The sequence below is a fragment of the Trematomus bernacchii genome, unplaced genomic scaffold, assembly GCF_902827165.1.
Source record: "Trematomus bernacchii unplaced genomic scaffold, fTreBer1.1, whole genome shotgun sequence".
Classification (NCBI taxonomy): domain Eukaryota; kingdom Metazoa; phylum Chordata; class Actinopteri; order Perciformes; family Nototheniidae; genus Trematomus; species Trematomus bernacchii.
In genome coordinates, this window is record NW_022987409.1 from 1684245 (window position 1) to 1699996 (window position 15752).

Consider the following 15752-nt stretch of genomic DNA (forward strand, 5'->3'; position numbering starts at 1 on the left):
GTGATCTGCAATGCAGTAAAAGAAAGCCATTTAAAACATCAACTAATAAAACATGCATTTTAAAGTCACGACATAATGTGTTTTTAAAAACGCATAATAAAAATACATTTAAAGGCATAAAAGGCATTAAAAAGCAAAAATAATCTGCTTGTGGGGGGACACCACTATAAGACGTGCTAGCAAAGAGCATAGCTAAAGACAGATGGAAACACACCGACAGACAGATGACCCGAATTATCAGACTGTAGGGCAGGATTCCACGAAGGAGGTTAAACCGATAAAAAAATGAAAGCTGACATAAATTAGATCATTAACTCGACTACAGAGAGACAGACAGACTGAAAGACACAGACAGGTGGAAAGACAGACAGACAGACAGTCAGTCAGTGGATGAATAGACAGCAGAACGTTCAGCAGACTGGTGAGTAAGAGAGATATCACAGTAATGAAACAGCTAAAACAACGTCTATGTTCATTTAAACTTGTAGCTGAAGTTAACCTCAATTGAATTAAGCTTGCTGGTTAATGTCTGCCAACATTAATCTGTGATACATCAAACCTCAAGTTAAGGGCAGCAGTGGGTTTCTATCAGATTTGTATTTGTTTTCTTTAAAGAAGACTATGCTCAAGAAAAATATGAATGTAAAAAAAGTGTTTCCATCTGCAGTCCCTGGACAGGTACACACATAACAATCATCAGACAATAAAAACATGACATAGTCTCTGTCACACTAATGATTATAAAGACAGAACAAAGCATTGATCAACATTTAAATACCAGCACATTTATCAGTAGAATCAGGGTCAAATTATTGTTGACAAGACCGGTAGCTTAATATCTTCTTTTTCTTTTGCGATATTGGAAAAAAAAGTGCAAGTGTTTGCACGTTTTTAGTTTGGCTGGAAGCATATTGCAGTGCTTGACAGACATAAAAGAAAAAGCATGTTGTGCAAATGCACATAACTTAAATTGAAAAGGTCCGTCAGCAGTGCTGAATTGAAAGTATTTACCATATAACTGTGAAGCACTGTTACTGTTCTTTATCCTGAATATTCACTACTTTGCAGAATTTAAACATCAATGATTAAACAATAAGATATATCAAATGAATTTCATTTGTTGGTAACATGAGAAAATAATCATCAGATTGATCAAATAAAAACAAGAATAAGCTGCAGTAAAACTTCAAAGAGAAAAGAAGATGGAGCCACATTATTTGATTAACAGAACTTTAGCAAACATTTGCCTCAACGTTGGGTGCACACCCTGGGGGTTTGGGCTCTCCAGGCGGAGACCGCTGCTGCCGATCCTGAGAAATACAATTTACTGCAGCGCATCGACACCAAATAGAAGCCAGGTATGCCAACCTTAGCCACGCAGAAAATCAATAACGTCTAAGATTTTAAAGGCAGCCCTCTTTTCTCAACAGAAACTCAACAGTGAACTGCTTTATCAAAATAAACATAGATTTATTTCAAAAACTTGTGTTGGTCATTTTCAGGTTTTTGTTTGATTTAAAAACATACAGTCTTGGCTTTCAGAGTATGAAACTTTTATCAGCATATTCAGGCAGTGAATACTTGTTTAAGCTTGTAAATGCAGGATGAAAACTTCAGCAATTGTCCGCTTTCAAAAATGTAATGCCAGACATAGACTGTAAATGACTGATAGTTCAGTTGAGTTCAGAATATTAAACCCCAAATTCAGATGAAACCTAAAACGCTTAAAAAATGCTTGATAAAATGTGTGTATTGTGTTTGTGTTTTTACAAAAATAGATTATGATGAGAGTTTCTTAATCTCATAAATTCATGGGATTTATATTATGAAAAAACAGATAAATGTGAGTGTTTATGCATAGTTCAGTATTGTGTGTCGCACACATTTAATAGATTATACAATTGTTGTACTTGAATGTCTGTTTGCAATTATTTCCCTAGACTAGATTATGTTAGTAGATATGTTACCACTGTCCAGTTGAGGACAGCCATAAAGCTGATGTGGCCAATAAAGATGAGTTTATCACCCCTGCTATAACTGGAATTCATTTCAGCTTGTTTGGACACACAGTCAGTGAGTTTGAAGGGGTCGGTTGGAGCAACAGTTCTTCATTCAGTCCGTCAGTCGTGCACGATGAGTCTGAACATCCCAGGACTCGTGGTGATGGTGCTCTTCTACCTGCTGGTGCTGGGCACCGGCATTTGGGCCTCCATGAAGTCCAATCGACTGAAGAAGAGCAGCCAGGCGGACATTACAGAGATCACTCTGCTGGGGAACAGAGGGATCAGCCTGGTGGTGGGAATCTTCACCATGACAGGTAAGTGGGGGGTTACAAATAAAGTATTCAAATAAGTAGTTTGATGACATCTAGATGCATTTTAAATAAACAAAATCTATCAATTTGATCATGAATTTTCACATGCAATTTAAAAAAGATAAAGTATGGACACAGTATTATGTCTCACCAGTGGTGAAAAAAGTATTCAGATATTTACTTATACCTTATCATTTAATTGTTAAATTATATTTTGCAATAATCTAAATTGGCAAAGTAACTAAAGTTCTCAAATGTATGTAGTGAAAAGTATAAATATTGGTATAATATTGGCTTCCAAAATGTAGTGGAGGAGCTCAAGGAAGGTACTCAAGACTGTAATTGTAAACCTTGAGGGTGATGTGTGTGTGTGTGTGTGTGTGTGTGTGTGTGTGTGTGTGTGTGTGTGTGTGTGTGTGTGTGTGTGTGTGTGTGTGTGTGTGTGTGTGTGTGTGTGTGTGTGTGTGTGTGTGTGTGTCAAACAGCTACAGCTGTTGGAGGGGGCTTTATCGTCGGGCTGACAGAGGTAGTGTACACTCCAACCATGGGGCTGGCCTGGGCTGTCATACCAGTAGCAGTAGCCCTCTCTTTCATTGTTGGTAAGATATAAAAATGGCAATAAGTCACATGAAGTCAACCCGCATTGACCATATTGCTATACAAAAGCTGTGTGTCATCGACATTACAGTGGGAAGAAATGTTTAAATGATTTGGCCCAAGGAAGCATGTATAGAACAAAATGGGGTCTCGAAAGTGACACCTCAGGAAATCATCAGCCCTCGCTTTCATTGTTGGTAGGACATAATAATGTCAACAAGTTACATCAATACAAGTCACATTTATTTTCAAAGCACATTTGAAAACAACCTACATTGACCTTATTACTGTTCAGTCCAATAAATGCACAAATGAACAACGCATAGTTATGATCCCAATCCGCCACATCAGGACGTTACAACACACAAGAGTAAAAATATGTTTTTCAGTCTGGATATAAAACGGTCAATGAAGGGGACCAACCTGATAGTGGTGCTGTTTCACAATCTAGGAGTCTATTGCAATGCAGTTGAAATGCATTGGTAAATCAGTTAAGAACAAATGACACAGATCTGTTTCTCTTTTGTGGTTCAACGTTAAGGTGGACTTTTCTTTGCCAAGCCGATGAGAGACAAAAAATATGTGACGATGATTGACCCGTTCCAGATCAAGTATGGAAATGTAATAAGTGGAGTTCTGGCCATTGTACTGCTGATATGCGACATACTATGGGTTACAACAACTCTTATTGGTTTAGGTAAGTCAAACAGTTTACATTAAAAGTCCCATTTTGCAAAAATAACTTTTTTGTAATTCCTACAATTATTTGACTATTGCACCATGACAAAACATACATGAATTCTTGCTACCAACAAACTGACAAGCCTGGTGTTATGCACCAGCGTAACTTATAACTGATAATGAATGCATTATATTTGCATATGAGTCTGCCTGTATGTAATTGTGTTACCTTTTATAGGTGCAACAATGAGTGTGGTGTTGGATTTGGACTATACCGTTTGCATTTGGATCTCTGCCGCAGTAGCCATCATTTACACACTGCTGGGAGGCCTCTACTCTGTAGCCTACACAGACGTCATACAGCTTACCCTCATATTCCTCAGTTTAGTGAGTTCTTCGCTTGAAGTTCTTCAACAGCTTTTTATGAGGCAAATCGACTGAAAAAACGTAAAGTTTGTTACAGAATAGTCTGTTGCTGGAAATATAAGGGAGGCAATACCTCAGTCTGTAGGGATTTGGCTTGAGTCAATGAAGCCCAATGTGTTTAAAAAACAATAAATAAATAAAAAATAGACAAAGATCCTTCATGACAAAACAAGATAAGAACATAAAAAGGTAGTACAATAAAAAAGGTAATAACGTAAAAAGGAAGCATGTCAATAATGTAGGAATGAGAGCCATTTACAGATTTAAACAATATGCATTACAGTAACTAGTCTACTGGAAATAAATGCCAGTTTTTCAGAACCTTTGACAAGAAGCATGTTTTAGACCAGCTTACTTCATCAAGTCATGTACGTTTTAACATTTTTAAATCAGTGGCTGATTTTCTTTTTCTGTAGTGGCTATGTGTCCCATTTATCCTGATGAGTCCTCATTCAACTGACATCACCAAGACTGCTTTAAACTTCACCTACCAGGCCCCCTGGATTGGTTCAGTGGATAAAGACATAGCGTGGAGGTGGATTGATAGTTTCTTATTATTGGTAAGGAATACATTTTGACAGGTCACAGTAGTAAAAGAATAAGCGTAAAAACTAGAATGAATGATGGATAGATAGATATTTTTTTCAACATTTGTAATTATTAAAGGTGAAACCAGATTAGATTATTATATGCAAATAAAGGCAACATTTGTTTTAAAAGTGGCCAGTTTGTAGACTGGTAAATGAATTATTGCCATAGTGGGCATGACCGAAGTCACATTTTTATCCAAAAAATAGTTTTCTTTTTATTACTTTATAGTAGTAATACCAATACAGTTTATCTGACATACAGTATTGGTAATGAGGACAGTATTGTTAAAACAGGTTTTATTTCTGTTTTCCGAGACTTTTGGTAACCTTGGGTATCAGAGCTTCCACCAGAGGACCCTGTCAGCCGCCTCCTCAACCACAGCCAGGATAGCTTGCTTCACTGCGGCACCCCTAGTCATTATTCTGGGAATCCCATCCTGTCTTATTGGAGCAGTCGCAGCATCAACAGGTACAGCAAAAAACATATTGCCTACTGTTGATCTAGTTGATAGAGGAACCCCATTTATAACTAAATATAAGATAGAGAGAGACTATGCTAATTTATGTCACATTTTTGGTGTCAGACTGGAACTCTACCTTGTACGGCTCCCCGTCCCCATACGCGCGAGGAGAGGCCGGTCAGATTCTGCCCATTGCTCTGCAGCACCTCACCCCAAACTACATCTCCATCATCGGCATCGGAGCTATAGCTGCTGCCGTGATGTCATCAACAGACTCCGCTCTGTTATCAGCCGCCTCCATCTTCTCATCCAACATCTATAAGAACATCTTGAGGACCAAGGTAAGAGGAGACCTGAGGGGAAGTATAGAGTTGTGGTTGTTATCTCCACTGGAGGAGAGATTATGAGTTTGGTTGTCGGTGTGCATGCATCTGTTTCTGTTTTGCATACTATTTGACCCATCAGCCTCATATTTTTTGCTTTCATTTGTGACTGTATGCTCTAAGACCTCTTGTGGTTGCAGTGATTCACAGTTATTGAAAAACCTATTTTAAGGACTGATTTATACAGTCATTGACTACTGATTCCTCACTCTTCCTAAGTATCCAGTAATGGCCGCAGAGATCAATAACTAATGTATCAAAAGGCATTTCCAGCATTAGCTGGGCTATAAACAAGCCTTAACTTATCTGTCAGTAAAATATTGTTTATGATTGTCATGGCTCAAAAACAGACATTCATAGAAAATCCTGGTCTCAACTTAAACTGGAGCATTTGCTAATTATTTCCATACCCGATATCTTATGATCAACTAAATAAAAAGGCAGGATAAGAGGTGAATCAATCCCTGTTGGCTGTCATCTTCACTGCCATCCTAACTTGCAGCAGGGAGGGACATTTTGTCATAACTTGTCTTTGAGGAGAGACACACCAGACCTGGTGATCCTCCTGAATGCACTTTTCTAGTTTATTTCAGTTTTAGCTTTTTCCCCCTGCAGGCATCGGGTAGGGAGCTCCAGTGGGTGATCCGGGCCACTGTGGTGTTGGTGGGCTTGGCTGGCACTGCGCTCACCTTCCTAAACAACAGCATCATGGTTTTCTGGATCCTGGGCTCTAGCATAACCTACATTTTCATGATTCCTCAACTCACCTGCGTCCTCTTCTTCAATATCTCCAACGGATACGGCTCCATTATTGGCTTGCTGGTTGGACTTTTGTTAAGAGTGCTGAGCGGCGAGCCGTCATTTGGGTTACCCATTGTTCTCCACTTTCCAGGTTCCACTCTTGAAAACGGCATATATGTCCAGCGCTCTCCTGTACAGACGATCTGCATGTTGTCCAACATGTTTGCCACTTTGTTGTTCTCCTATCTATTTTCACTGCTCTTCGATAAAGGACTGATTCCTGAAAGGTGGGACGTATTTAAAGTGAAAACCCACAAACCACAGAAGAAACGAATGCTAATGATCAATGATACCACTAAGACAGACAAGGAGGAGGAATCTCAGAAAGAGACTGAGTTGATGTTGACCACAAATCTGCAAGGTTGAAAAATAAATGATTTAATGCTAATCTATAATGTTTTGTGTGATGCTTTAGCTATTGTCTCTACTTTAAGACCAAACATTGTAAAATGATAGGCCGTGCTGCCGGCACACGTCTTTTTTTCCAGGATCATGCCAGAGAGTCTAAAAGGGACAGTGAACTATAATGTCCTTATGTCTGGTGTCAAGTCAATTTCATTACAAGATGGCCAAAAGTTTTCTGAAAAGGATGAAGAAATGACTTAACACACTGCCAAAGGCTGGGGATTGTTCATTGAAGACTGTCAGAAAACAAGCTTCTTAAAATGCAAACAAGCTAGGTCAATGGTTAGACTGAAAGAGCTAATGAAGTCAAAGGACAATACAAATGACATACAATGAAATGAATCAAGCAAAATCCATTGCTGAACGTTCCACTGTCTTGAAAAAAATGGAGGATAATAATCGATGACGGACTCAGTTAAACACACTTTCAATGGGAATGATTATCTGAAATCCATACAGGAGTTGGACATGGACAAAGACTATCTGACCATAGAGAGAGCACTGGTGCTTTGAAACAGCAATGTTTATTGTTGGCATATTATAATACCGTTTTTTGTTTTGATTTATCATGCAATATTATTTTGAACACTTGGCTTCAGTGATTAGCTTCACAAGGGTGTATAAATAGGGCCATAGGTGACCGGAAAGGAAGGGGAACAGGTAGAGAGAGAGCACACAGTTCTTACCAGAGGCTGCAACAAGCGCTAACAGATACAGCCACGCTTTAGATGCTAACTGCAAGAGACCACAAAGCAACCACCTAACAACTCGCTGGCAGAAAACAAAAATTGGTGTTGTAAGAATTTCAATAAATCACTGACTAAACAGCAACCAACTATCGGACAATCTTCTGTTTGTGTCTGTGTAAGTTTACTTTCACCACTTACTTACCTTTGTGATAATGGCAAATGCAAAGGGGATATTGGGACAGGAAAAACAATGCCAGCTAAAGGTTACTTAAGACCATGTGAGTGTGACCAGCTAGACCTCAGTTCTTTCCATGTCCATCAGCCAAGCATCTAGGTTGAGTTATCATGTAACTTTAGCTTTCTTGTTAATACCAACTGGACTTTGATCTCCATCCAAATCAGGCAAACTATGCCAATGATCTATGGTCAGTTAACATGTAACTTTAGCTAGCTTTTTATTATTGTTGCTGAATTAATGACAATTTTCTCTATACAGTGAGCATGTGTTACCTTTTATCCAGTAATAGAGTGCATAATAATTGCGGATGGCAACATTGAATACATATGCGCCCATGTAGTTATACTAATAATAATAATAATGATAATAAACATTTATTTATTTACATAGCACCTTTTGGAGAAGAATTGCAGCTCAAATTGATCTACATTTACACAGAATAAAGACAAAAAACACATCGATTTAAAGGAAACACAGGTAGGGAGTTAAAGGTGGGGTAGGTAAGTTTGAGAAACCGGCTCGAGATACACTTTTTGTTATATTTCATGGAATGCTCTTAACATCCCGATAGCAATGAATATATGAAATGCTTTGACAATAAATACATAAAAACATGTCATCTGTGGAAGCCGTGGCGCTGTAAAAAGCACGACCAATCATTTTAGCCGACCCGGCTAAAATAACTGGATGGCCTACCTGCCTGTCAGCTTTGCACAAACTTATCTCGTGCCCTCATTGGTCATGTGCGCGTTCGTGTGTGTTGGAGGAGGGGCTCTGTAAGGAAGAGGCCGATTTGTTCCGGATGTGTATTTTCAAATTCTAGCGCACTCGAGCTGGTTTCTCCAAAATTACCTACCCCACCTTTAAGTGATCTGCAATGCAGTAAAAGAAAGCCATTTAAAACATCAACTAATAAAACATGCATTTTAAAGTCACGACATAATGTGTTTTTAAAAACACATAATAAAAATACATTTAAAGGCATAAAAGGCATTAAAAAGCAAAAATAATCTGCTTGTGGGGGGACACCACTATAAGACGTGCTAGCAAAGAGCATAGCTAAAGACAGATGGAAACATACCGACAGACAGATGAACCGAATTATCAGACTGTAGGGCAGGATTCCACGAAGGAGGTTAAACCGATAAAAAAATGAAAGCTGACATAAATTAGATCATTAACTCGACTACAGAGAGACAGACAGACTGAAAGACACAGACAGGTGGAAAGACAGACAGACAGACAGTCAGTCAGTGGATGAATAGACAGCAGGACGTTCAGCAGACTGGTGAGTAAGAGAGATATCACAGTAATGAAACAGCTATAACAACGTCTATGTTCATTTAAACTTGTAGCTGAAGTTAACCTCAATTGAATTAAGCTTGCTGGTTAATGTCTGCCAACATTAATCTGTGATACATCAAACCTCAAGTTAAGGGCAGCAGTGGGTTTCTATCAGATTTGTATTTGTTTTCTTTAAAGAAGACTATGCTCAAGAAAAATATGAATGTAAAAAAAGTGTTTCCATCTGCAGTCCCTGGACAGGTACACACATAACAATCATCAGACAATAAAAACATGACATAGTCTCTGTCACACTAATGATTATAAAGACAGAACAAAGCATTGATCAACATTTAAATACCAGCACATTTATCAGTAGAATCAGGGTCAAATTATTGTTGACAAGACCGGTAGCTTAATATCTTCTTTTTCTTTTGCGATATTGGAAAAAAAAGTGCAAGTGTTTGCACGTTTTTAGTTTGGCTGGAAGCATATTGCAGTGCTTGACAGACATAAAAGAAAAAGCATGTTGTGCAAATGCACATAACTTAAATTGAAAAGGTCCGTCAGCAGTGCTGAATTGAAAGTATTTACCATATAACTGTGAAGCACTGTTACTGTTCTTTATCCTGAATATTCACTACTTTGCAGACTTTAAACATCAATGATTAAATAAACCATAAGATATATCAAATTAATTTCATTTGTTGGTAACATGAGAAAATAATCATCAGATTGATCAAATAAAAACAAGAATAAGCTGCAGTAAAACTTCAAAGAGAAAAGAAGATGGAGCCACATTATTTGATTAACAGAACTTTAGCAAACATTTGCCTCAACGTTGGGTGCACACCCTGGGGGTTTGGGCTCTCCAGGCGGAGACCGCTGCTGCCGATCCTGAGAAATACAATTTACTGCAGCGCATCGACACCAAATAGAAGCCAGGTATGCCAACCTTAGCCACACAGAAAATCAATAACGTCCAAGATTTTAAAGGCAGCCCTCTTTTCTCAACAGAAACTCAACAGTGAACTGCTTTATCAAAATAAACATAGATTTATTTCAAAAACTTGTGTTGGTCATTTTCAGGTTTTTGTTTGATTTAAAAACATACAGTCTTGGCTCTCAGAGTATGAAACTTTTATCAGCATATTCAGGCAGTGAATACTTGTTTAAGATTGTAAATGCAGGATGAAAACTTCAGCAATTGTCCGCTTTCAAAAATGTAATGCCAGACATAGACTGTAAATGACTGATAGTTCAGTTGGGTCTGCGCAAGGGGGTTTTCATCTGGTCTTAAATAAAAACAAAGTCTTTACTTTCAGAATATTAAACCCCAAATTCAGATGAAACCTAAAACGCTTAAAAAATGCTTGATAAAATGTGTGTATTGTGTTTGTGTTTTTACAAAAATAGATTATGATGAGAGTTTCTTAATCTCATAAATTCATGGGATTTATATTATGAAAAAAACAGATAAATGTGAGTGTTTATGCATAGTTCAGTATTATGTGTCGCACACATTTAATAGATTATACAATTGTTGTACTTGAATGTCTGTTTGCAATTATTTCCCTAGACTGGATTATGTTAGTAGATATGTTACCACTGTCCAGTTGAGGACAGCCATAAAGCTGATGTGGCCAATAAAGATGAGTTTATCACCCCTGCTATAACTGGAATTCATTTCAGCTTGTTTGGACACACAGTCAGTGAGTTTGAAGGGGTCGGTTGGAGCAACAGTTCTTCATTCAGTCCGTCAGTCGTGCACGATGAGTCTGAACATCCCAGGACTCGTGGTGATGGTGCTCTTCTACCTGCTGGTGCTGGGCACCGGCATTTGGGCCTCCATGAAGTCCAATCGACTGAAGAAGAGCAGCCAGGCGGACATTACAGAGATCACTCTGCTGGGGAACAGAGGGATCAGCCTGGTGGTGGGAATCTTCACCATGACAGGTAAGTGGGGGGGTTACAAATAAAGTATTCAAATAAGTAGTTTGATGACATCTAGATGCATTTTAAATAAACAAAATCTATCAATTTGATCATGAATTTTCACATGCAATTTAAAAAAGATAAAGTATGGACACAGTATTATGTCTCACCAGTGGTGAAAAAAGTATTCAGATATTTACTTATACCTTATCATTTAATTGTTAAATTATATTTTGCAATAATCTAAATTGGCAAAGTAACTAAAGTTCTCAAATGTATGTAGTGAAAAGTATAAATATTGGTATAATATTGGCTTCCAAAATGTAGTGGAGGAGCTCAAGGAAGGTACTCAAGACTGTAATTGTAAACCTTGAGGGTGATGTGTGTGTGTGTGTGTGTGTGTGTGTGTGTGTGTGTGTGTGTGTGTGTGTGTGTGTGTGTGTGTGTGTGTGTGTGTGTGTGTGTGTGTGTGTGTGTGTGTGTGTGTGTGTGTGTGGTGTGTGTGTGTGTGTGTGTGTGTGTGTGTGTGTGTCAAACAGCTACATCTGTTGGAGGGGGCTTTATCGTCGGGCTGACAGAGGTAGTGTACACTCCAACCATGGGGCTGGCCTGGGCTGTCATACCAGTAGCAGTAGCCCTCTCTTTCATTGTTGGTAAGATATAAAAATGGCAATAAGTCACATGAAGTCAACCCGCATTGACCATATTGCTATACAAAAGCTGTGTGTCATCGACATTACAGTGGGAAGAAATGTTTAAATTATTTGGCCCAAGGAAGCATGTATAGAACAAAATGGGGTCTCGAAAGTGACACCTCAGGAAATCATCAGCCCTCGCTTTCATTGTTGGTAGGACATAATAATGTCAACAAGTTACATCAATACAAGTCACATTTATTTTCAAAGCACATTTGAAAACAACCTACATTGACCTTATTACTGTTCAGTCCAATAAATGCACAAATGAACAACGCATAGTTATGATCCCAATCCGCCACATCAGGACGTTACAACACACAAGAGTAAAAATATGTTTTTCAGTCTGGATATAAAACGGTCAATGAAGGGGACCAACCTGATAGTGGTGCTGTTTCACAATCTAGGAGTCTATTGCAATGCAGTTGAAATGCATTGGTAAATCAGTTAAGAACAAATGACACAGATCTGTTTCTCTTTTGTGGTTCAACGTTAAGGTGGACTTTTCTTTGCCAAGCCGATGAGAGACAAAAAATATGTGACAATGATGGACCCGTTCCAGATCAAGTATGGAAATGTAATAAGTGGAGTTCTGACCATTGTACTGCTGATATGCGACATACTATGGGTTACAGGAACTCTTATTGGTTTGGGTAAGTCAAACAGTTTACATTAAAAGTCCCATTTTGCAAAAATAACAATTTGTAATTCCTACAATTATTTGACTATTGCACCATGACAAAACATACATGAATTCTAGTAAATGATTATTATGATGTTGGTTTAATCTCGCTACCAACAAACTGACAAGCCTGGTGTTATGCACCAGCGTAACTTATAACTGATAATGAATGCATTATATTTGCATATGAGTCTGCCTGTATGTAATTGTGTTACCTTTATAGGTGCAACAATGAGTGTGGTGTTGGATTTGGACTATACCGTTTGCATTTGGATCTCTGCCGCAGTAGCCATCATTTACACACTGCTGGGAGGCCTCTACTCTGTAGCCTACACAGACGTCATACAGCTTACCCTCATATTCCTCAGTTTAGTGAGTTCTTCGCTTGAAGTTCTTCAACAGCTTTTTATGAGGCAAATCGACTGAAAAAACTTAAAGTTTGTTACAGAATAGTCTGTTGCTGGAAATATAAGGGAGGCAATACCTCAGTCTGTAGGGATTTGGCTTGAGTCAATGAAGCCCAATGTGTTTCAAAAACAATAAATAAATAAAAAATAGACAAAGATCCTTCATGACAAAACAAGATAAGAACATAAAAAGGTAGTACAATAAAAAAGGTAATAACGTAAAAAGGAAGCATGTCAATAATGTAGGAATGAGAGCCATTTACAGATTTAAACAATATGCATTACAGTAACTAGTCTACTGGAAATAAATGCCAGCTTTTCAGAACCTTTGACAAGAAGCATGTTTTAGACCAGCTTACTTCATCAAGTCATGTACGTTTTAACATTTTTAAATCAGTGGCTGATTTTCTTTTTCTGTAGTGGCTATGTGTCCCATTTATCCTGATGAGTCCTCATTCAACTGACATCACCAAGACTGCTTTAAACTTCACCTACCAGGCCCCCTGGATTGGTTCAGTGGATAAAGACAGAGCGTGGAGGTGGATTGATAGTTTCTTATTATTGGTAAGGAATACATTTTGACAGGTCACAGTAGTAAAAGAATAAGCGTAAAAACTAGAATGAATGATGGATAGATAGATATTGTTTTCAACATTTGTAATTATTAAAGGTGAAACAAGACAAGATTATTATATGCAAATAAAGGCAACATTTGTTTTAAAAGTGGCCAGTTTGTAGACTGGTAAATGAATTATTGCCATAGTGGGCATGACCTAAGTCACATTTTTATCCAAAAAATTGTTTTCTTTTTATTACTTTATAGTAATACCAATACAGTTTATCTGACATACAGTATTGGGAATGAGGACAGTATTGTTAAAACAGGTTTTATTTCTGTTTTCCGAGACTTTTGGTAACCTTGGGTATCAGAGCTTCCACCAGAGGACCCTGTCAGCCGCCTCCTCAACCACAGCCAGGATAGCTTGCTTCACTGCGGCACCCCTAGTCATTATTCTGGGAATCCCATCCTGTCTTATTGGAGCAGTCGCAGCATCAACAGGTACAGCAAGAAACAGCAAACATATCACCTACTGTTGATCTAGTTGATAGAGGAACCCCATTTATAACTAAATATAAGATAGAGAGACTATGCTAATTTATGTCACATTTTTGGTGTCAGACTGGAACTCTACCTTGTACGGCTCCCCGTCCCCATACGCGCGAGGAGAGGCCGGTCAGATTCTGCCCATTGCTCTGCAGCACCTCACCCCAAACTACATCTCCATCATCGGCATCGGAGCTATAGCTGCTGCCGTGATGTCATCAACAGACTCCGCTCTGTTATCAGCCGCCTCCATCTTCTCATCCAACATCTATAAGAACATCCTGAGGACCAAGGTAAGAGGAGACCTGAGGGGAAGAATAGAGTTGTGGTTGTTATCTCCACTGGAGGCGAGATTATGAGTTTGGTTGTCGGTGTGCATGCATCTGTTTTGCATACTATTTGACCCATCAGCCTCATATGTTTTGCTTTCATTTGTGACTGTATGCTCTAAGACCTCTTGTGGTTGCAGTGATTCACAGTTATTGAAAAACCTATTTTAAGGACTGATTTATACAGTCATTGACTACTGATTCCTCACTCTTCCTAAGTATCCAGTAATGGCCGCAGAGATCAATAACTAATGTATCAAAAGGCATTTCCAGCATTAGCTGGGCTATAAACAAGCCTTAACTTATCTGTCGGTAAAATATTGTTTATGATTGTCATGGCTCAAAAACAGACATTCATAGAAAATCCTGGTCTCAACTTAAACTGGAGCATTTGCTAATTATTTCCATACCCGATCTCTTATGATCAACTAAATAAAAAGGCAGGATAAGAGGTGAATCAATCCCTGTTGGCTGTTATCTTCACTGCCATCCTAACTTGCAGCAGGGAGGGACATTTTGTCATAACTTGTCTTTGTGTTTGAGGAGAGACACACCAGACCTGGTGATCCTCCTGAATGCACTTTTCTAGTTTATTTCAGTTTGAGCTTTTTCCCCCTGCAGGCATCGGGTAGGGAGCTCCAGTGGGTGATCCGGGCCACTGTGGTGTTGGTGGGCTTGGCTGGCACTGCGCTCACCTTCCTAAACAACAGCATCATGGTTTTCTGGATCCTGGGCTCTAGCATAACTTACATTTTCATGTTTCCTCAACTCACCTGCGTCCTCTTCTTCAATATCTCCAACGGATACGGCTCCATTATTGGCTTGCTGGTTGGACTTTTTTTAAGAGTGCTGAGCGGCGAGCCGTCATTTGGGTTACCCATTGTTCTCCACTTTCCAGGTTCCACTCTTGAAAACGGCATATATGTCCAGCGCTCTCCTGTACAGACGATCTGCATGTTGTCCAACATGTTTGCCACTTTGTTGTTCTCCTATCTATTTTCACTGCTCTTCGATAAAGGACTGATTCCTGAAAGGTGGGACGTATTTAAAGTGAAAACCCACAAACCACAGAAGAAACTAATGCTATCGATTAATGATACCACTAAGACAGACAAGGAGGAGAAATCTCAGAAAGAGACTGAGTTGATGTTGACCACAAATCTGCAAGATTGAAAAATAAACGATTTAATGCAAATCTATAATGTTTTATGATGCTATATTGTCTCTTTTACATCAAAGACTTAATCTTTGTAAAATGATCATCTTTGTCACAGAATGGTGTAATAATTAAACTCTTGTAAATCTCTTGTGTTTGTTGAAGTAGCCTACAAGTATTTGCCCCGCATACCATTCCTTTTTATGCCATAGTCTACATTGGGCGCTTTGACCAAAGATTTTAAAAGATGCTTATAATGAAATCAGTTTAAAGTAAGTAAATTGTGTCTTTTGTTACTTCCAGCAACCTATCATCAATAGGAGTCCCATGTCAAACATTCTATGTGGTTAATCAAAAAAATCAAGATGAATTGGGTGTAAGACCTACAGTAGGCTATGTCTGATTGATACATCCGTAAATGGAAATTGAAAAATTGTTCAACTTAACATAAGGTTTTCAAGTAAGGTGTGTTCAACATCTACATCTAACTTTAACTTTTGAAATCACACATGTCAAGTAACTAAGTACATTTACTCAAGAACTGTACTTGTAGACAATTTTGAGGGACTTGTAC

At 38.5% G+C, this 15752-nt stretch overlaps 2 protein-coding genes across 2 annotated transcripts; both read left to right on the top strand.

Annotated features, from left to right (window-relative positions):
• Nucleotides 1-414: 414 nt before the first annotated feature.
• On the top strand, nt 415-8079 carry LOC117487807 (high-affinity choline transporter 1-like). The gene is made up of 9 exons (XM_034136516.1): nt 415-421; nt 2054-2317; nt 2800-2913; nt 3453-3608; nt 3831-3979; nt 4435-4578; nt 4924-5077; nt 5193-5410; nt 6068-8079. Exons 2-9 carry the CDS (start codon nt 2134-2136, stop codon nt 6617-6619), a joined length of 1671 nt encoding a protein of 556 aa, XP_033992407.1. The 5' UTR covers nt 415-421; nt 2054-2133; the 3' UTR covers nt 6620-8079.
• Nucleotides 8080-8828: 749 nt separating this feature from the next.
• LOC117488830 (high affinity choline transporter 1-like) lies at nt 8829-15195 on the top strand. The gene is made up of 9 exons (XM_034137967.1): nt 8829-8873; nt 10562-10825; nt 11344-11457; nt 11997-12152; nt 12405-12553; nt 13009-13152; nt 13495-13648; nt 13769-13986; nt 14644-15195. Exons 1-9 carry the CDS (start codon nt 8843-8845, stop codon nt 15193-15195), a joined length of 1782 nt encoding a protein of 593 aa, XP_033993858.1. The 5' UTR covers nt 8829-8842.
• Nucleotides 15196-15752: the final 557 nt, after the last annotated feature.